This window comes from Schistocerca piceifrons, chromosome 4, assembly GCF_021461385.2.
Source record: "Schistocerca piceifrons isolate TAMUIC-IGC-003096 chromosome 4, iqSchPice1.1, whole genome shotgun sequence".
Taxonomy (NCBI): domain Eukaryota; kingdom Metazoa; phylum Arthropoda; class Insecta; order Orthoptera; family Acrididae; genus Schistocerca; species Schistocerca piceifrons.
This window is the reverse complement of record NC_060141.1, coordinates 510,718,376-510,742,019: the sequence shown is the minus strand read 5'-3', so window position 1 is coordinate 510,742,019 and position 23,644 is coordinate 510,718,376. Positions and strand designations below refer to the sequence as shown.

The following is a 23,644-nucleotide window of genomic DNA, read 5'->3' as shown; positions in this document are numbered from 1 at the left end:
CCCTCGGGGAAAAATTACAGCTGTAGTTTCCCCTTACTTTCAGCCGTTCACAGTATCAGCACAGCAAGGCTGTTTTGGTTAGTGTTACAAGGCCATATATATATATATATATATATATATATATATATATATATATATATATATATATATATATATATATATATATAAAAAAACCAAGATGATGTGACTTACCGAACGAAAGCGGTGGCAGGTCGATAGACACACGAACAAACACAAAAATACACACATATACAATCTGCATTATTTATCATTCAAGATTTTTACACTTACAATTAGTCTAAAGTCAATTCAGAAGAACACACATCATATCATTTAAAGAACACACATCATATCATTTAAATATGTCTGCTTGTGTCTGTATGTGTGGATGGATATGTGCGTGTGTGCGAGTGTATACCTGTCCTTTTTTCCCCCTAAGGTAAGTCTTTCCGCTCCCGGGATTGGAATGACTCCTTACCCTCTCCCTTAAAACCCACTTCCTTTCGTCTTCCCCTCTCCTTCCCTCTTTCCTGATGAGGCAACAGTTTGTTGCGAAAGCTTGAATTTTGTGTGTATGTTTGTGTTTGTTTGTGTGTCTATCGACCTGCCAGCGCTTTTGTTCGGTAAGTCACCTCATCTTTGTTTTTATATATAATTTTTCCCACGTGGAATGTTTCCTTCCATTATATATATATATATATATATATATATATATATATATATATATACACACACACACACACACACACACACACACACACACACACACACACTCATGAAAATACTTAAATGGTTCAGTACCTCAGCATTAAGAGGAATGACTAATGCTGGAATACATATATGCACTCATCAAAGGATGCCCTGTGAAAAAGTGGAGTTTGAATTCTATATTGATTCAAGAAACCAAATAGAATCAATTTTAATCACCAAAATAAGACTGATTGTACACTAACATTAAAGAGTGCACTGTAATCAAGAAAGTAGAGCAAATTTCTAAACAGGATGCTGGAATAGTTACAGGAAATGGCAGCAGTAATGCTTAATCAGAAGACATTTACCATATAATAGTGTACATAATATTACTTAGAGAAGTTCTAAAACATGAGCTGCAACAAAACCACAAAGTCTCTTTGGCAACTAAAAGGCTGTACCAGTTGCATGAGAGCTGTGTTGAATACTCCCTAAGACATGGGGTTCACCTACGCTGTTGGCAGACAGTCCTACTCCTTGGAAAGAACATATCTCTCGCTCTCTCTCTCTCTCTCTCTCTCTCTCTCTCTCTTTCTTTCTTGAAGGAGCCACTGGCTCCAAAAGCTTACATGTGTATCACCTTTTATACGTGTGTTCTCCTGCTGCCACTTGATAAATATATTTTTTATCTATCCTATTACATTTTCAGAAATTGATTATTTTCATTGATATACATGATTACTCTGCAATTTGCAATTAAGTGCCTGAGAAATGGTTCATCAAGCCACCTTCAAGTTACTTCTCTGATGTTCTACTTTCGAACAATGCGCAGTAAAAATGAAGAGGCACAACTCAGCTACCAGAGCAGACTGTCCCATTGACTGGAACTGAACAACAGTAAGTTCAGCCAATTTACAAACATGTTTCTAAGAAGTCACTTCTAACAATTTGCTGTTGACTGGAACATAAGATTGCATTTCATAAATGTTGAATATGATGAAAACCCTAGACACACTACTTAGAACAGACGTTCCCAATATCTCGTGACACCACTACACCTGAAAAAAGCACATAGATCCAATACACCCAACTGAGTTTAACATCTAATTTAAATTATAGCTTTCGTCCATTAAGGCCTTTGTCAGCAGTAGACACACACTGTGGTTTCAGCACTCTGAGACTGCAGACGTGTGTGCGGGTTACGTTTGCATGATTTTTGTGTGTGTGTGTGTGTATGTGTGTGTGTGTGTGTGTGTGTGTGTGTGTGTACATGTGTGTACGTGTGTCTACTGCTGACAAAGGTCTTAATGGCCGAAAGCTATAATTGAGTGAATCTTTTTGTTGTGCCTATCGCGGCTCAACATCTCTGCTATGTGGTGAGTAGCAACTTTCCGTCTCTGGTATTATTATTTTAAGAATAAGTTGAAAGAGGTGGTGTGGTATGAGGTACATATAGATATAGGTATAGATTCATAGTAAATTTGTGTCAAGATTTGAAAGCAGTTTTCCTAAAAAGTTATTCATAAAACCCATTAAAAAAAGGTGATTAAAATATCAAATAAGTGGAAAAGAAGTATTTATGTAAAGATGAAAAAAGTTAAGAGCAGGCATTTCATGCATTTCACAAAAAATACTGTAATATTTTAAGGAGAGGCCTAAACAATTTTAATGAAAATGCAAATCATGACAGATCAATAATGCAGATATCAAGATTAAACTGTACAGGATATTGTGAACTGAGACATGTGGCAACTATTCAGTGCACAGTATATGATCACAATCAAACTAGGTGACAATGTTATGACTAATAATTCAAAAGTTGCAAGTGTATTTAACAATCACTTCCCAAATATAGCAGCAAAATGGGGTTAAATGGTTCTGTTGAAGAAGCATGAGAACTGTTATAATGTCAAGTCGAACACATATATTTCAAAACGACACAACACATATAAGTCACTGAGCAAGTTGACAAAGCAAGACATGTGAACACGGTAACATTCGAATGAGCACTGAGTCCAAGTCTAGCGGCCGCTGGCTGGCTGGCTGGCTGCTTAGGTGGCGCGGCTGCTGCATGGCTGGCAGACAGCGCCACATGTAGAGGACGCGTGTAATTGCGCGGCGGCACTTTGAATGATCGGCGAGTCACAACACTTTTCCCCGCTTTGAAATTTTTTCACTGGTCTTGATGGAGGTGGCCTGTAGATTGCTAACATCCATAGGCGTTGTTTGACTGGCCGTAAAGTCTCGAGGAGGAGGCTTCCCATACGGACGGAAGTGTCCCCGATGATAACGGGTCGAGATGACAAGAGACGTAGGGGTCGAATCTGCTAGGGCCCCGTGCACCAATCTGCCCATTGCGGCAAGTCCAGTTGATATAACACGAGACATGGATGATGTGTCGGCGTCCATAGGAGAAGGAGCCGAGTAGATTGGCTCCGACAGATGATGGTCATCCGGTTCCTGCATGGGCACGTCTCCTGGTGGCGTCCGTTCTTGTACTGGCGCCGAGATGACAGTGAGAGGGCTGTGTTGTGAGTAATGAAGAGATGCCAAGATCCTGAGCGTCAGGTAGAGCCAAAGGTGGTGTAGCACCATTCAGAACAGGCGTTGCCGGCACACAAGGCAGAAGCTGGTCCGAATGACGCACTGCAACACCCTTGTCCATCTGGATTTCATACAGGCATCGGCCACGGTGTCGTAAGATGCGGGCTGGACTCCATTTTGGCCGCCTGCCATATCCCCGTACCCAGACAAGGTCGTCGGCGGTGAACCGGCCAAGCGAAGGCACCCGCGGCCGTGAGGTGGAAGGCCACAGAAGATGAAGTAGTGTGTGGGGCTGTCAGCCATGTAAGAGCTCAGCTGGGCTGTGTCTGTATATGTGTGTGTGTGCGAGTGTATACCCGTCCTTTTTTCCCCCTAAGGTAAGTCTTTCCGCTCCCGGGATTGGAATGACTCCTTACCCTCTCCCTTAAAACCCACATCCTTTTTTCTTTCCCTCTCCTTCCCTCTTTCCTGATGAGGCAACAGTTTGTTGCGAAAGCTTGAATTTTGTGTGTATGTTTGTGTTTGTTTGTGTGTCTATCGACCTGCCAGCGCTTTCGTTTGGTAAGTCACTGAATATGTTCATTAACATTAAATTTAGGAACTTGTAAATGGGCAGCATGTGCCCATCCACTGAAACTAATATCTATACATATCTTGTAAACTGACTTCTTCGACATCATATCAGTAAAAAAAAATCATTCCTGTCTCTATAGAAAATGTAACTACTAACCAACCCACCCCATCACACACACCTGTCAACACTTCCGCAAAAGTTGCACAGTGCAGTGACCCATCCTAGTCAATATCTGACATTGTGGGAGTAGCACCACATCACAAAAGATGCCCCAGTATGACTTGTTCATTTAGACCAATAACATTCCATCATAAACTATGTTTGATAAAGAATCTTAGCTCTTTCCCTCCTGCACCAGTCATCCACCCAGTCAACAAATTTTATTTACTCCTTTTGAAGAGTTGTAGAAGCTGTAATGATGGCAGTATGTTAGAGTTGCATTGTGATAGTAGTATTCCCAAAGCTGATGAAGGTACACACAATGGTGACCAAAGATTAGATTAGATTAGGTTCAGTTTTCATTCCATAGACCCAAAAATGAGGTGATTCTCATGGGTGAGGAACATGTCAAAATGTTATTTTATTGCAATATAGTCTGGCCAGATCTGCAACCCAGAAGAATTTTGTGGAGACTGATTCCAGCAGCAAAAGCTTGTGCTATACAAGAATCAATATACTTGGATCTAATATTCATTTAACAGAGACTTACTAAAGAGTTCTTGACAGACTTGGAACATATTTTTTAAAAAGTAAAATTCTAAATTGTAACTTAGACAGTGTATTATTTGTCATCAGTCTCAATACACTACTCATACTTAACCTTTTCTAAAATGTTGGAGAATATTTCTTTATCCACCTTCTTGTACAGTGGCATATTTCAACAAGTTTGGAAATATTCCATTATTAGTAATTTGTTTCATGAAAACCCACTTTAGTAGACTTCGTTGATTTTTTTGTCTCAACAAAAAGATTTTTTGATTATAAAGCTTTTATGGAAAATGGTACTTCTTTGGGTGATGCAAGTGTATTACTGAAATTGAGGAAGAAGTGCAGTTCATCAGCAGCATTTCACCTTTAGTGGGACAGGGCACCACTTCACTACATTTGTCATCCATATGTATGCTGATACTCACAACTAGTAAAGACTATCAGTAATGCATAGCGAAGGTAATATATTGAGATTATGTATTCTATTTTATTTTCATTTCAGTGCTGAGAATAAATGGAGTTAATAAAACAAAACAAAGACGAACATTTGCACTTTCAGTTGCTACAAAACTCTGTGCATACATTATGTGATAAGTGAAACAATTTTGTAGTGAATATCATCACACTAAATATCATTATTAATGCCTGACAATTGAATTTAAAGGCAGTGAGTGTACCTCCCCTCCTGTCCAATTTAATATTATGTTCCTCTGTTCTTCTAGCTGATGCTGGACATGGGCTTTATAAGAGCTGCTAGCCCAGGATTTTTTCATCTGTTACCTCTTGGAGAAAGAGCTTTGCAAAAACTTATTAACATTGTTGAAAAGTACATGCAAACTATTGGTGCACAAAAAATACTATTACCATTATTGACAAATGCACAGTTGTGGAAAGCATCAGGTTTGTTTAAACTTTGTTATGAAGTACCATAATTTAACATTAATTGAGAGAATATGTTGCTCATGTTAACAGCAGATTTGTTAAAAATATACGAAGCGTACTGCCATTTGAAGAGTAAGTGTGTGTGTGTGTGTGTGTGTGTGTGTGTGTGTGTGTGTGTGTGCATCTACTATCTCTTTCGTGAGATTAACTTTCTTCATTTATTCTCTATACTTAAGTACTGTGACATATAATGCACATACAGTAACATTGTACAACACACAGAGAATGGGTCTGAAGAAAGACTAATAACATGAGTAGAAGCATTCTTTCATAAAAACAAACCGTAAATGCAGAAACAGAAAGCAATACTCCTAGATTTTGGAATAATTGATTCCTTTTTTGGGGAAGGAAGAGAAATTGGTTGGGACTTGTTGACTTTGTTTCTTTGCGCCAGGGCCTGCATTTAACTTCCAATTCCTGGTCCTTCACAAAGACATGGCCTGCCAATTTGTTCTTTATCATTCAGACTTGTTTGGCCACATTGGAAGCATCCACCCCACCTAACCATTGTCATATGGTGGATTGCTGCGCATTCCTCCTCCTTAAGATTCAGAAAATTTATTAGCAAATGATAGTCTATTTGTCATAAATCTTTACTTTATCTGTTGATTGTGAATCAGTTCCAAGCTCATGGATCAAAGCAAATAATACTGCTCTACAAGAAAGGAAACTATCATCTCATAAGTCTACTCCATGTTTAGTACAAAGTTGTTATGAGAATACTCTTAAATCATATCAGTTCCATCCTTGACACATCTCAACCCACAGAGAAAGTTAGATTCCACGGCAACTTCTGCATGCTAGATGACATTTACGCTCTCTGGGAAGTGGTAAGTGGAGCAAATGAATATCAGATGCCTCTGTGTATAGCTTTTGCAGATTTTGGAAAGGCCTTTGATTTACCTAACCATTCTGCTGCTGTACAAACCTTAGCTGAGAAAGGGGTAGAGGTGGATACTAAAATCCTGTCCATATATACAAAACTTCTACAGCTTTTGTTAGGGTCAGGGAACCAACTTAAGACTCTCCAATCCACATAGGATGGAAATGAGGTGATACTATTGTTATGAATCGCCGATCTTTCAAAGTGCCGCCGCGCAGTTATGCACGTCCTTTACATGCGGCGCTGTCTGCCAGCCATGCAGCAGCCGCGCCACCTAAGCGGCCAGCCAGCCAGGGACTGCTAGACTTGGACGCGGTGTTGATTTGACTGTTCCAGTGTACACATGTCTTACTTCATTTATGTGATCTGTGACTTACATGTATTGTGTTGTCCTAGAAATATAATTGTTCGATTTGACGTTATAGCAATTGGCGACGAGGTAGTGAATTTTTCTTTTTCATCGTTGACCCACGGGTTTCCATGGCTACTTTAGAGCAACTATTGCAAGGTCTCATTGCACAGCAAACGCTTCTCACATCGGTGATTCGTGATTTCATTGCAGCATCCAATGCAGGGCGTCTTTCGTCGTTGTCTATCCCTCCTTTTCCTCCTTATGGCGAGACGGCGGAAGACTGGTCAGATTACGAAAAACGTCTTCGACAGCACTTCCTGGCATTCCATGTTGCGGATGACCAAACATGTAAGTCTCTGTTCCTTTCATGGATTTCACCTCAAATGTATCGGTTGTTGTCGCACTTGGCTCCCTTGAAAGATCCTGCGTCTTTGTCCTTTGCTGAAATGTTCTCACTTCTGTCCGTATATTTTCAAAAGCATATGCATGTGGTAGCCTCTTGTGTTGCCTTTTATCCTTGTCAAAAACAACCGAATCAGTCCTATCGCGCTTGGGCTGCTGAACTTCACGGCCTCAGTAGAAAGTGTCAATTTGTTACTGAAGTTCACAAAGAATCCTACGCCGATTCCATGGTACGGGATGCTATTATCCAGTCGGCGCCCGCCAAAGAAGTTAAGCAACGTGCCGTTCAATTGGTGAATCTGACTCTCAATGAGGTCCTATCCATCTTGCAGTCTTTTGAAATTTCTCGTGTCACTGGGGCGCAAATAGAGGCGTGGGGTGACGTCGGGGAAATACAACCTCTGTGCGCTGTTGACGCAGCATGCAGCATGTCCCCGCCGGCCGACGTGGCTGCAGTACGCTCCCAAGCACAGCCTCGGCCTCATCGTCAACAAACCTCTAAGAAACTACAGCAAAACCCCCGGCAACTTCCTTCATGTCCGCGGTGTTTTACAAAACATTCATGGGAGGATTGTCCCCAACGTTGGGCCGTGTGTCACAAATGCAAAAAGAGGGGTCATGTGTCCTTCGTTTGCAAATCTGGCCGAATACCTGATGTTCATGAGTGTGATGCTGATTCTGCTTCTGTGTTGTCTGTCAATTGTACTTCTTCACTTTCAGGGAAGTTATACCTCACTGTCCAAATACTTGGTCGGGATGTTCGCATGCAGCTGGGTACTGGTTCTGCAGCCACTATCATCAATTCTCAGACGTATCTTCAGTCGGGTTCTCCAATCCTATCACCTGTCACTAGGCAATTACAGACGTACAATAAACAGAAGATTTCTGTCTTGGGACAATTTGATGCTGAGGTATCTTACAAATCCATCATTCGCACTGTTCCCATATTTGTGGTCGACCATAGTAACGTGGAGAATCTTTTTGGTTTCGATGCCTCTCGCATTTTTGGGTTCTCCATAGATGACTCTGTCAATATCGTCTCTGATGTCATTCCTTATGCTCAACTGGTTTCCTTGTCAACGACATTTTCGGCCCTTTTTTCTCCTGGGTTAGGCGGTGCAAACAATTTTGTAGCTCATATCACGCTCAAACCCACTGCTCGGCCTAAGTTTTTTCGGGCTCGGCCATTCCTGTGGCCCTTCGTGAACGGGTCAAACAGGAGCTGGATCGTCTCACTGCTTCAGGGGTCTTGCTTCCTGTCACTTCCAGTGAGTGGTCCTCTCCTGTTGTTGTCGTTGCTAAGCCAAATGGTGATATTCGTCTCTGTGACGATTTCAAAGCCACTGTAAATGCTCAATGCCTCATCGACACGTACCCTATGCCCCGACCTGAAGAATTGTTCACTAACCTTGCTGGAGACCAGTATTTTTCTAAACTTCACCTGTCAGAAGCATATCATCAACTTCCTCTCGACGCTGCTTCCCGGCAGTTTCTGGTCCTTAACACGCCTTTCGGCCTCTATCAATACCAACTATTGCCATTCGGGATTACCAGCGCCCCTGCTCTCTTTCAGCGATTCTTGGAACAATTATTGCTCCCTGTCCCTGGGTGTATAAATTACATGGATGACATTGTTGTCACTGGCTCCACCACTGAAGAACATCTTCAGAACCTCCGCACCCTTTTTCATGTCTTACAGACTGCCGGTCTTAAGTGTAACCTTCAGAAATCACAATTTTTTCAGGCATCTATCACGTACTTGGGATTTCAACTCTCTCGGGATGGTATTCGTCCGCTTCAGCAAACTGTCACTGCAATCGATGCTCTTCCTCGCCCTACATCTGTTAAGGAACTGCAGGGCTTCTTGGGGAAAATAGCAAAAATAGCATACTATCACAGGTTTTTACCGTCTGCTGCTTCGGTGGCTCAACGGTTGCATCACCTGTTGCATAAAAACATGCCCTTTCACTGGTCCGCATCATGCGATGCAGCTTTCCAGAAACTGAAGATTATGCTGAAACAGGCCCCGTGCCTGGCTACTTATCTACCTGGCCAACATCTTGTTCTTGCCATGGATGCATCTCAATATGGGGTTGGTGCAGTCCTTGCGCACCATTTTTCTGATGGCTCTGAACAACCCATTGCTTATGCCTCCAAAACGCTCATGGATGCCCCACGAAAGTATTCTCAAATTGAAAAAGAAGCTTTGGCCATTATTTATGCTCTTCATAAGTTTGTTTTTTTTTTCTCTATGGATCCAAATTTCATCTTGTTACGGACCACAAGCCACTTGTTTCCTTGTTTCATCCATCAACGTCACTTTCCGACAAGGCTGCACACCACCTTCAGCGTTGTGCTCTTTACTTGTCTTGTTTCAATTATGAGATTCATTTCTCGCCGACTGCTCAACATGTGAACGCTGATGCACTGTCTCACGTCCCCATGGTTCCTGATCTGGCATTCGATAGGGACGAACTTATGTGTTTCCACCTGGATGTTGCCGAGCAGCTGGTTGTGGACGGGTTCCCCATCACCGGGCACCGGCTGGCAGCTGCTACGGGTTCTGATCCTACCCTCTCCCGGGTTTTACACTGTATTCAGAAGGGTTGGCTGGATCGTCCGTCCCCTAAGACTTCTGATCAGTTGCAAAACTACTACGCTTTGCATTACCGCCTCACGGCTAGGGATGGTGTTATCTTCCTTTCCACAGACAATTCTTTGCCGCGTGTTGTGGTGCCTGTGTCTTCACGTGCTTCGGTTTTGCACCTCCCTCACCACGGACACTGGGGTGTCTCGTACCAAATATTTGGCGCTTCGTCATGTGTACTGGCCCGGCATCGACTCTGAAATAGCACACACGGTCGTTGCCTGCGGCCCTTGTGCATCACAGGCCGCCGCCCCGAAGTCATATTTGTCCGCATGGCCTTCGCATGGGAAGCCCTGGGAGTGTATTCATGCTGACTTCAAGGGACCTTTTTAGGTACTTATTGGCTTCTCGTTATTGACACCTACTCTAACTTTCCTTTCATTGTCCGTTGCACGTCGCCTACCACCGTGGCAACCACCAATGCTCTAGCTCGCATTTTCTCTTTGGTAGGCCCTCCCTCTACTCTTGTTACTGATAATGGTCCGCAATTTGCCTCTTCCAGTTTTGCGGATTTTTGTGCCTGTCACGGCGTCATGCATGTCACGGCCCCTCCTTTCCATCCCCAGTCTAATGGTGAGGCTGAACGGCTGGTCTGCACATTTAAGGCTCAGATGAGGAAACTCCTGATTTCTTCTGCTGCTGATGATGCAATTCTGCAATTTCTGGCTTCTTACCGTTTCACCCCCATGGGTGACCACAGCCCGGCTGAGCTCTTACATGGCCGACAGCCCCGCACACTACTTCATCTTCTGCGGCCTTCCACCTCACGGCCGCAGGTGCCTTCGCTTGGCCGGTTCACTGCCGGCGACCTTGTATGGGTACAGGGATATGGCAGGCAGCAAAAATGGAGTCCTGGCCGCATCTTACGACACCATGGCCGATGCCTGTATGAAATCCGGACGAACACGGGGGTTGCAGTGTGTCATTCGGACCAGCTTCGACCTCGTGTGCCAGCAACGCCTGTTCTGAATGGTGCTACACCACCTTTGGCTCTACCTGACGCTCGGGATCTTGGCATCTCTCATTACTCACAACGCAGCCCTCTCACCGTCATCTTGGTGCAAGTACAAGAACGGACGCCACCAGGAGATGTGTCCATACAGGAACCGGATGACCATCATCTGTCGGAGCCAATCTACTCACCTCCTTCTCCTACGGACGCCGACACATCGTCCATGTCTCCTGTTATAACACCCGGACTTGCCACAACGGGCAGATTGGGGCATGGGGTTCCAGCAGATACGACCCCCACGTCTCCTGTCATCTCGACCCGTTATCATCGGGGACACTTCCGTCCGTACTGGTAGCCTCCTCGTCGATACTTTACAGCCTGTCAAACAACACCTATGGATGTTAGCAATCTACAGGCCACCTCCATCAAGACCAGTGCAAAAAACTGAAATAGGGAAAAGTGTTGCGACTCCAATCTTTCAAAGTGCCGCCGCGCAGTTACGTGCATCCTTTACATGTGGTGCTGTCTGCCAGCCATGCAGCAGCCGCGCCACCTAAGTGGCCAGCCAGCCAGCGGCCGCTAGACTTGGGCGCGGGTTGATTTGACTGTCCCAGTGTACACACATCTTACTTCATTTTTGTGATCTGTCACATGTATTGTGTTGTCCTAGAAATATAATTGTTTGACTTGGTGTTATAGCAACTATCTCCCACAAGTTGTCCTCTGCCGTCCTATAAATGGCAATGTCAGAATTGAGATGGGAAGGATCAGAAATTAGAATCAATGGGAAAAGATTTAACAAACTGAGATTTGTGGATTACTTTACTGGTACAGTGGGACATACCCTCTGTCATGCTCTTCGTAGTGGTTCACAGAGTATAGGTGCAGATGTAGGTAGTGGGTCTCACCTCAGAACGTCAGGCAGTGTGACTGAACGTATATCTTTCCAAAACAAATGTTATGTGTAAATAAAAGGAGTGTGGTTGGAAATGTACAATGGTCCAGCCATGTAACCGGACAAATGATGACCAATGGACAAAGATGGCATAGGAATGGAGTTCAAGAAACAAAGACAAACAGTGAGAAACACAGCCAGACCAATGGGACAAAGACCTACAGAAGTTCAGTGGAGATAGCTGGCTGAATGTCACCCAAGACTGTTTCTCATGGAAAATGAAGTTGCAGATATACCTGAGCTCAGTACTTGGAGAGGCCACATCACTGAATGACAGAAATATCTGATGATCAGTGCCATTTTGTTTCAGCTCCTCTAGCAGTGTGCTATGGCACTGTGGTGCTTGATTTCAGTGTGTACCAGGAGTGCAGACGTATATCTGCAAACAAGAAACAATTAATTACATAACTTTATTTTTCAAGATGGTGATTAAAACTTTGACTACCCCTTGTATTGTCCCAATAGCTAGGAATATGGATTACTGTTTTCAATTTTCACTGTTCCTATCAGCAGTGCTGTGGTTTTCACTGTAAAAAAGTAAGATTTCGGCCACAAAGGCCTTTATCAGAACCAAACAACAAACACACACACACACACACACACACACACACACACACACACACAGATGCAACTCTCACACACATGACCATATTTTCTGGCTGCCAAGGCCAGGCAGAGACTGTGGTCATGTGTGTGTGAGTTGGATTTACGTAAGAGTGTATGTGCATATTGTCCAATTCCAATAAAGGCCTTTTTGAGTGGAAGCTTACTCTTTTGATACTCTTTTTGTTGTGCCTATTTGCAACTCAGCATCTCCACTGTATGGTGAGTGGCAATCTATCCTTTTCATAATATTGTCATTATCCCATCCAGGATTTTTCATTATTTGAACATAGTTGAAACTTATACATAAACATACATGTTATTAAAAATTGGTAAGTGTTGTCTGCTATGTTGACTTGGATACTTGTAGTGTGTTGTGCTGTATGAACAAATCAGAATAATGTAAAGATGATGTGTTTTTCATAATCTTTATATTGTGTGGAAGTGGTAGAAAATACTACCTGTCCCTGCTGGGTCTATGTTTAGAAATTTTAAAAGTTTGCTTTCTGTCTAGTAATCATTCTTCCGTTTAGTATTAATAATCATCTGTTCTCTTGTGATAAAACCCATGCTATGTGGCTCCAACATACAGGGTTTCTTATGTCTTGTGACAAGTTATATACTACCTTTTAAAGGAAATTTTTTTTAAAATTTCTTTACTTGTTCCACGTCCATGAGGACCATTTCACTTGCTATTAGTGGAAGGTACATTACATTGACATGACAAAAGTCATAGGATACCTCCTAATATCATGTAAAGCCTCCTTTTGCCTGGAGTACTGCAGCAACTTGACATGGCATGGACTCATCAAGCCATCGAAAGTCCCCTGCAGAAATATTGAGCCATAGTGCCTATATAGCCTTCCATAACTGTGAAAGTGTTCCCAGTGGAGGATTTTGTGAATGACCTGACCCCTTGATTATGTTCCATAAATGTTTGAAGGGGTTCATGTTGGGTGCTCTGGATGGCCAAACTAGTTGGTTGAATTGTCCAGGATGTTTATCAAACCAATGACAAACAATTGTGGCCTGATGACATGCCACATTGTCATCCATAAAAACTTCATTGTCGTTTTGGAATGTGAAGTCCATGAATGGCTGCAAATGGTCTCCAAGTAGCTAAACATAACCATTTCCAGTCAATTATCAGTCCATTCCATGTAAACACAGCCCACACTATTATGGAGCCTCTGCCAGCTTGCACAGTGCCTTGTTGACAGCTTTGGTCCATGGCTTCGTGAAATCTGCACCACAGTCAAACCCCACCATCAGCTCTTATTAACTGAAATCGGGACTCATCTGACCAGACCATGATTCTTCATTCGTCTAGGGTCCAACCAATATGGTCACAAGCTAGAAGAGGTGCTGCTGGTGATGTCATGCTGTTAGCAAAGGCACTTGTGTAGGTCGTCTGCTGCTATAGCCCATTAATTTCAAATTTCACAACACTGTCCTAATGGATACATTCGTCGTACATCCCTCATTTGCAGTTGTTTCATGCAGTGTTGCTTGTCAATTATCATTAACAACTGTACACAAACACCGCTTTTCTCGGTCATTAAGTGAAGGCTGTCGGCCACTGCATTGTCTGGGTTGAGAGGTAATGTCTGAAATTTCGTATTCTCAGCATGCTCTTGACACTATGGATCACAGAATACTGAATTCCCAATTAATTTCCAAAATGAAATGTCCCATGCATGTAGCTCCAACTGTCATTCTGCATTCAAAGTCTATTATTCCCATCATGTAGCCATAATCACATTGGAAAGCTTTTCACATGAATCACTTTAGTGCAAATGACAGATCTGCCAATGCACTGCCCTTTTATACGTTGCATGCACGATACTACCACCATCTGTATATGCATTTATCGCTATCCCATGAGTTTTGTCATCTCAGTGTACCATATTTGTTTTTCTTTTAATGTGTATTCTTGTTTTTCTAACATGTTCTACATCCTGGAGGATCTCCTCACCGTGGATTTACTGGAACAAAAAGTACATTTAATTTAGTCTAATCTTATATTTACAGCTCTTGGTAGTTGCAATCCTGTGATCTTAGTTTCTCTCTGTATTGTTTTCTTGAGGGTATTTTTCATTTTTGTTCGTTTCATAACTTGTTTAAGCACACTGTTGACACTATTCTAGATCAGAACACAATATTCCAAGGGTGGTTCTATGAACCTGTGGCACATTTTTATTGCAGTTATAATATTCTCTTTGAGTGGAAATGAATTTTGTGTAATAACTTAAACGTATACTTTCGATATATTCTATTGGCCTGTGCTGTCTGTTTAATAGTCCACTAGCATACCTGGCTTATTTGTGAGAGGCTGAAAAATAGTGATGGCCATTATTCTTTTCAGTTACGTGTCTTATGAGATATAAAATCCCAGCTATCTAAAGTGTAATTGTAGAGATAAAAAAATTTACTCATCAAGCAGCTTCAGGAGAAAACGTATGTAAATGTTAACTAAATGTACAAGATTTCAAAGCCAGTGACTCCTTCTTGTGGCAGAAGAGTTGAAGCGGAAGGAAGAGGGCTGGCAAGGTTTAGAAAATAGGGAGACTTCTGAAAAGTCATCCAGCATCATAGGGCAGGGGAGACCTACCGGATGGGATGAGAAGGGAAGACGGATTGTTGGAGAGTGCGTTGTACAAGATTTGAAAACCTACAAGCCTCAGTTGGAAGAAAGGGTAATAAGCAAGACAGAGGATACTGACAAAACCATCATGCAAGAGCGGAAAGCTAAGTATGTAAGAGATGGAGGGCAGAGAAAAATAGACAGGACAGAAAGTAAAAGATATGGAAAACTGAAAGGGAGTGAAGAAAGGAGTAGTTACTAAGAAGGAATGCTGAGACTGAAGAAATTAATGTGAATTAAGGCCAGGTGGATGGCAGGAACCAAGAACAAGTTGTAACAAAATCATGTCCCGAAAAGAGGTTCATTCTGTCTGACATTTTGCCCACCACAGCAGAAGTGATAAACACATTTTACAGGAAGATATTGGCTGTTAAAGATCCCAAACTGTGTGTTAGTTGTTTTCCACTGTGCACATGTCAGCCATATTATATATCTTCAATATGTACTCGCATCCTGTAATATGACAGCTGGCCTATAAGAACAGAAATATGTTGGTGGGTGTTTTTTTTTACTGGCTGTTCTACATGCACTTGAGAATGGCTATAAAGCTGAAATCATGATTGTGTAAAATAAAGAAACAGTTAGCAATCAAATGGCAGCAATTTCTTGCAAAAAATTCTGCATGTCTGTGTGGTCCCCCTTGAAGGAAAGTGTTGTGACTCGCCGATCATTCAGAGTGTCACCGCGCAATTACGCGCATCCTCTACATGCGGCTCTGTCTGCCAGCCATGCAGCAGCCACAATACCTAAGTGGCCAGCCAGCCAGCGGCCGCTAGACTTGGACTCAGTGCTCATTCGAATGTTACCCTGTTCACATGTCTTGCTTTGTCAACTTGCTCAGTGACTTATATGTGTTGTGTCATTTTGAAATATATTGGCTACTGTCGAGAAACTATTGCAAGGTCTCATTGAACAGCAAACGCTTCTAACATCGGCGATTCACGATTTCGTCGCAGCGTCAAATGCAGGGCGTTTCTCGTCATTGTCTATACCACCTTTTCCTCCTTACGACGAGACGGCGGAAGACTGGTCTGATTATGAAAAATGTCTTCGACAGCACTTCTTGGCATTTCATGTCAGGGACGAACAAACATGTAAGTCTCTGTTCCTTTCCTGGATTTCACCTCGAATGTATTGGTTGTTGTTGCAATTGGCTCCTTTGAAAGATCCTGCGTCTTTGTCCTTTGCTGAAATGTGCTCACTTCTGTCTGTCTATTTTCAAAAGCAAACGCATGTGGCAGCCTCTCGTGTTGCCTTTTAGCATTGTCAAAAACAACCGCATCAATCCTATCGCTCTTGGGCTGCTGAACTTCACGGCCTCAGTCGAAAGTGTCAATTTGTTACTGACGTTCACAAAGAATCCTATGTCGATTCCATGGTACGGGATGCTATTATCCGGTCTGCGCCCGACAAAGAAGTTAAGCAACGTGCCCTTCAGTTGGCAAATCCGACTCAAGATGAAGTCCTATCCATCGCACAGTCTTTTGAAATTTCTCGCGTCACTGGGGCACAAATAGAAGTGTGGGGTGACGTCAGGGAAATACAACCTATGTGCGCTGTTGACGACGCATGTGGTGCGTCCCCGCCAGCCGATGTGGCCGCAGTACGCTCCCACATGCAGCCTCAGCCTAGTAAACAACACTCTAAGAAACTGCAGCAAAACCCCTGGCAACTTCCTTCATGTCCGCGGTGTTTTACGAAACATTCATGCGAGGATTGTCCCCAACATTGGGCTGTGTGTCACAATTGCAAAAAGAAGGGTCATGTGTCTTCGGTTTGCAAATCCGACCGCACACATGATCTTCATGAACATGATGCTGATTCTGATTCTGTGTTATCTGTCAATTGTACTTCTTCCCTTTCAGGGAAGTAATTCCTCACTGTCCAAATACTTGGTCGGGATGTTCGCATGCAGGTGGATACTGGTTCTGCTGCTACTATCATTAATTCTCAGACGTATCTTCAGTTGGGTTCACCACTCCTATCACCTGTCACTTGGCAATTATGGACGTACAATAAACAGAAGAATTCTCTCTTGGGACAATTTGATGCTGAGGTATCTTACAAATCCGTCGTTTGCAGTATTCCCATATTTGTAGTCAACCATAGTAACGCAGAGAATCTTTTTGGTTTCGATGACTTTCGCATTTTTGGGTTCTTCATAGATGACTCTGTCAATATCGTCGCTGATGCTATTCCGTATGCTCAATTGGATTTCTTGTCGATGACATTTTCGTCCCTTTTTTCTCCTATGTTAGTCCGTGCCAACGATTTTGTAGCTCATATCGCGCTCAAACCCACTGCTCGGCCTAAGTTTTTTCGAGCTCAGCCCATTCAGTGGCCCTTTGTGATCAGGTAAAATGGGAGCTGGATCGTCTCACTACTTCAGGGGTCTTGCTTCCTGTCATTTCCAGTGAGTGGTCCTCTCCTGTCGTTGTCGTTGCTAAACTGAATGGTGATATTCGTCTCTGTGGCGATTTTAAAGCCACTGTAAATGCGCAATGCCTCATCGACACTTACCCTATGTCCGGACCTGAAGAATTGTTCACTAAACTTGCTGGAGGCCAGTATTTTTCTAAAATTGACCTGTCAGAAGCTTCCTCTCGACACTGCTTCCCGGCAGTTTCTGGTCCTTAACACGCCTTTCGGCCTCTATCAATACCAACGATTGCCATTTGGGGTAGCCAGCGCCCCTGCTCTCTTTCAGCGATTCTTGGAACAATTATTGCTCCCTGTCCCTGGGAGTGTAAATTACATGGATGACATTGTTGTCACTGGCTCCACCACTGAAGAACATCTTCAGAACCTCCGCACACTTTTTCATGTCTTACAGACTGCCGGTCTTAAGTGTAACCTTCAGAAATCACAATTTTTTCAGGCATCTATCACGTACTTGGGATTTCAACTCTCTCGGGATGGTATTCGTCCACTCCAGCAAACTGTCACTGCAATCAATGCCCTTCCTCACCCTACATCTGTTAAGGAACTGCAGGCCTTCTTGGGGAAAATAGCATACTATCACAAGTTTTTACCGTCTGCTGCGTCAGTGGCTCAGCCGTTGCGTCGCCGGTTGCATAAAAACACGTCTTTTCACTGGTCCACATCATGCGATGCGGCTTTCCAGAAATTAAAGACTATGCTGAAACAGGCCCCGTGCCTGGCTACTTATCTACCTGGCCAACATCTTGTTCTTGCCACGGATGCCTCTCAATATGGGGTCGGTGCAGTCCTTGTGCACCATTTTTCTGACAGCTCTGAACAACCCATTGCTTATGCCTCCAAAACAGTCACGGATGCCCAACAAAAGTATTCTCAAATTGAAAAAGAAGCTTTGGCCATTATTTATGCTCTTCATAAGTTTGGTGTTTTTCTCTACGGATCCAAATTTCATCTTTTTACGGATCACAAACCACTTGTTTCCTTGTTTCATCCATCATCGTCATTTTCTGACAAGGCTGCACACTGCCTCCAGCGTTGGGCTCTTTACTTGTCTCATTTCCAATATGAGATTCATTTCCAGCCAACAGCCCAACATGCGAATGCTGATGCACTGTCTCGCCTTCCCATGGGTCCTGATCTGGCATTCGATAGGGACAAACCTTTGTGTTTCCACCGGGATGTTGCCAAGCAGTGGGTTGTGGACGGATTCTCCATCACCGGCGACCGGCTGGCAGCTGCTATGGGTTCTGATCCTACCCTCTCCCGGGTTTTACGCTGTATTCAGAAGGGTTGGCCAGAGCGTCCATCTGCTAAGACTTCTGACCCATTGCGGAACTACTACACTTTGCGCTACTGCCTCACAGCTAGAGATGGTGTTATCCTCCTTTCCACTGACAATGCTTCACCGCGTGTGGTGGTACCTGCGTCTTTGCATGCTTCAGTCTTGCGCCTCCTTCACCAAGGGCACTGGGGTGTCTCTTGCACAAAATCTTTGGCGCGCCGTCATGTGTACTGGCCTGGCATTGACTCTGAAATAGCACACATGGTCGCTGCCTGCGGCCCTTGTGCATCACAGGCCGCCGCCCCGAAGTCATCTTTGTCACCGTGGCCTTCACCTGAGATGCCCTGGGAGTGCATTCATGCTGACTTCGTGGGACCTTTTTTAGGTACTTATTGGCTCCTCGTAATTGACGCCTACTTTCATTTCATTGTCCGTTGCACGTCGTCTACCACCGCGGCAACCATAAGTGCTCTCACCCACATATTTTCTTTGGAAGGCCTTCCTTCTACTCTTGTTACTGATAATGGTCCGCAATTTGCCTCTTCCGAATTTGCGGATTTTTGTGCTCGTCACGGCGTTATGCATGTCACGGCCCCTCCGTTCCATCCACAATCAAACGGTGAGGCTGAACGACTGGTCTGCACATTTAAGGCTCCGATGCGAAAACCCCTGACTTCTTCTGTTGCTGATAATGCATTTCTCCAGTTTCTGGCTTCTTACCGTTCCACCCCCATGGGCGACCACAGCCCGGCTGAGCTCTTACATGGCCGACAGCCCCGCACGCTACTTCATCTTCTGTGGCCTTCCACCTCACGGCCGCGGGTGCCTTCGCTTGGCCGGTTCACCGCCGACGACCTTGTCTGGGTACAGGGATATGGCAGGCGGCAAAAATGGAGTCTGGCCCGCATCTTACGACACCATGGCCGATGCCTGTATGAAATCCAGATGGACAAGGGTGATGCAGTGCGTCACTCGGACCAGCTTCGACCTTGTGTGCCAGCAACGCCTGTTCTGTATGGTGCTACACCACCTTTGGCTCTACCTGACGCTCAGGGTCTTGGCATCTCTCATTACTCACAACGCAGCCCTCTCACCGTCATCTCGGTGCCAGTACAAGAACGGACGCCACCAGGAGACGTGCCCATGCAGGAACCGGATGACCATCATCTGTCGGAGCCAATCTACTCGCCTCCTTCTCCTATGGACACCGACACATCATCCATGTCTCCTGTTATATCAACTGGACTTGCCGCAATGGGCAGATTGGTGCACGGGGCCCTAGCAGATTCGACCCTACGTCTCTTGTCATCTCGACCCGTTATCATCGGGGACACTTCCGTCCATACGGGAAGCCGCCTCCTCGAGACTTAACGGCCAGTCAAACAATGCCTATGGATGTTAGCAATCTACAGGCCACCTCCATCAAGACCAGTGAAAAAATTTCAAAGCGGGGAAAAGTGTTGTGACTCGCCGATCATTCAAAGTGCCGCCACGCAATTACACGCGTCCTCTACATGTGGCGCTGTCTGCCAGCCATGCAGCAGCCGCGCCACCTAAGCAGCCAGCCAGCCAGCCAGCGGCCGCTAGACTTGGACTCGGTGCTCATTCGAATGTTACCGTGTTCACATGTCTTGCTTTGTCAACTTGCTCAGTGACTTACACGTGTTGTGCCGTTTTGAAATATATGTGTTCAACTTGACGTTATAATGGAAAGAACATTAACATTTACTTAACCTTTTTAATATGTTTTGTCTTTCCATGGCATGATGAGCAGATTTTTTATCTGTCCAATTATATAATATTTTCAAAAATTGATTATTTTTGTTCATATGTCAACTACCTGAAATCTTATTATTTACTAAGAGTCTACTTTTCTTTGTTCTAAGGTAGATGGACCACAGAAGAGCTGCTTACTCTGCAGGATCGACACAACAAGACATATGTACTGAGCCCAGTAGGTAACTTTATTTATTTTTATTTATATAACTCTGTACATATAATTTTGGACACATACTTCATTCCTATGGGCAATGGAGTATAGAGCTTTCTGAAATATAGCAATTATGTTATGAACATCCCACTTTCTTCGTATATCATGTTATACTCCCCCCCATGAACCATGGACCTTGTCGTTGGTGGGGAGGCTTGCGTGCCTCAGCAATACAGATAGCCGTACCGTAGGTGCAATCACAATGGAGGGGTATCTGTTGAGAGGCCAGACAAACGCATGGTTCCTGAAGAGGGGCAGCAGCCTTTTCAGTAGTTGCAGGGGCAACAGTCTGGATGATTGACTGATCTGGCCTTGTATCACTAACCAAAACGGCCTTGCTGTGCTGGTACTGCGAACGGTTGAAAGCAAGGGGAAACTACAGCTGTAATTTTTCCCTGAGGGCATGCAGCTTTACTGTATGGTTGATGATGATGGCGTCCTCTTGGGTAAAACATTCCGAAGGTAAAATAGTCCCCCATTTGGATCTCCGGGCGGGGACTACTCAAGAGGACGTCGTTATCAGGAGAAAGAAAACTGGCGTTCTACGGATCGGAGCGTGGAATGTCAGATCCCTTAATCGGGCAGGTAGGTTAGAAAATTTGAAAAGTGAAATGGATAGGTCAAAGTTAGATATGGTGGGAATTAGTGAAGTTCAGTGTCAGGAGGATAAAGATTTCTGGTAAGGTGAGTACAGGGTTATAAACACAAAATCAAATAGGGGTAATGCAGGAGTAGGTTTAATAATGAATAAAAAAAATAGGAATGCGGGTAAGCTACTACAAACAGCATAGTGAACGCATTATTGTGGTCGAGATAGACACGAAGCCCACACCTCTTACAGTAGTACAAGTTTATATGCCAACTAGCTCTGCAGATGACGAAGAAATTGAAGAAACATATGATGAAATAAAAAAAATTATTCAGATAGTGAAGGGAGACGAAAATTTAATAGTCATGAGTGACTGGAATTCGGTAGTAGGAAAAGGGAGAGAAGGAAACGTAGTAGGTGAATATGGATTGGGAGTAAGAAATGAAAGAGGAAGCCGCCTGGTAGAATTTTGTGCAGAGCATAACTTAATCATAGCTAACACCTGGTTCAAGAATCATGAAAGAAGGTTGTATACATGGAAGAATCCTGGAGATACTAAAAGGTATCAGATAGATGATATAATGGTAAGACAGAGATTTAGGAACCAGGTTTTAAATTGTAAGACATTTCCAGGGGCAGATGTGGACTCTGACCACAATCTATTGGTTATGAACTGTATATTAAAACTGAAGAAACTGCAAAAAGGTGGAAATTTAAGGAGATGGGTCCTGGATAAACTGACTAAACCAGAGGTTGTACAGAGTTGCAGGGAGAGCATAAGGGAACAAATGGCAGGAATGGAGGAAAGAAATACAGTAGAAGAAGAATGGGTAGCTTTGAGGGATGAGGTAGTGAAGGCAGCAGAGGATCAAGTAGGTAAAAAGACGAGGGCTAGTAGAAATCCTTGGGTAACAGAAGAAATATTGAATTTAATTGATGAAAGGAGAAAATATAAAAATGCAGTAAATGAAGCAGGCAAAAAGGAAAACAAACGTCTCAAAAATGAGATCGACAGGAAGTGCAAAATGGCTATGCAGGGATGGCTAGAGGATAAATGTAAGGATGTAGAGGCTTATCTCACTAGGAGTAAGATAGATACTGCCTACAGGAAAATTAAAGAGACCTTTGGAGAAAAGAGAACCACTTGTATGAATATCAAGAGCTCAGATGGAAACCCGGTTCTAAGTAAAGAAGCGAAAGCAAAACGGTGGAAGTAGTATATAGAGGGTCTATACAAGGGCGATGTACTTGAGGACAATATTATGGAAATGGAACATATGATACTGCGTGAAGAGTTTGACAGAGCACTGAAAGCCCTGAGTCGAAACAAGGGCCGTGGAGTAGACAACATTCCAATAGAACTACTGACGGCCTTGGGAGAGCCAGTCCTGACAAAATTCTACCATCTGGTGAGCAAGATGTATGAGACAGGCGAAATACCCTCCGACTTCAAGAAGAATATAATAATTCCAATCCCAAAGAAAGCAGGGGTTGACAGATGTGAAAATTACCGAACTATCAGTTTAATAAGCCACGGCTGCAAAATACTAACGCGAATTCTTCACAGACGAATGGAAAAACTAGTAGAAGCCAACCTTGGGGAAGATCAGTTTGGATTCCGTAGAAATATTGGAACATGTGAGGCAATACTGACCCTACGGCTTATCTTAGAAACTAGATTAAGGAAAGGCAAATCTACATTTCTAGCATTTGTAGACTTAGAGAAAGCTTTTGACAATGTTGACTGGAATACTCTCTTTCAAATTCTGAAGGTGGCAGGGGTAAAATATAGCGAGCAAAAGGCTATTTACAATTTGTCAGTAATCCTTGTTCTGCTACTTTCACTTAAGTTACAGCCTGTTAATTATTTCATTAGGCTCTCTCTATGCATCCTTGTGTAGAAGACATGTCTCTCTCCCTCAGCTCTAGTTTTCTGTCTCTGTCATCTTTCTGCTGAATGTGTACTAAGTATCTGGCAGCTTGTGACTGTACTGAAATGTGTATCTAGGTATGAGCCACTTGTGACGTTATTGGTTCACTACCACTTCAGTCTCTGTTTTAATTCTGCATGGTACTGACTGTGGTATTGCAAATGATTTTTTAACAAAAAATTCTAATTCCTTTCCTTTACTATTCTCTTCTTTTTTTTCTCTCCATTCGTCTTCTGATTGTAACATCAGCATGTATACTTGAGATATAGTTTTAAGCATATGTACCAATGAGAATAATGCAGTCAATGAACTACTCATAGTATCTAACACTTTGTTCTTCTTCCTTATTCATAATGAATCCAACTACTGTCACATCATTTTTTGCTGCTATTGATATTACCCCCTAATCATATAGCCAGCAATCCTTATCTTCTTTCCATTACACTTCACTAACTCCTACTATATCTAGATGGAGTGTTTGGCTTCCCTTTCAAAATTTTCTAACTTCCCTACCACA

At 43.4% G+C, this 23,644-nt stretch overlaps 1 protein-coding gene across 2 annotated transcripts in view; it reads left to right on the top strand.

Annotated features, from left to right (window-relative positions):
• LOC124794986 (probable proline--tRNA ligase, mitochondrial) overlaps positions 1-23,644 on the top strand; it is a 107,885-nt gene that overhangs the window by 25,023 nt on the left and 59,218 nt on the right. The window contains exons 2-4 of one of the 2 annotated variants that reach the window (XM_047258731.1): positions 1,400-1,587; positions 5,239-5,416; positions 20,504-20,571. In XM_047258731.1, coding sequence (XP_047114687.1) covers positions 5,242-5,416; positions 20,504-20,571 — 243 coding nt within the window. In that variant the 5' untranslated portion in view covers positions 1,400-1,587; positions 5,239-5,241. The remainder of the gene's footprint in view (positions 1-1,399; positions 1,588-5,238; positions 5,417-20,503; positions 20,572-23,644) is intronic. The other variant, XM_047258730.1, reaches the window with a different exon arrangement.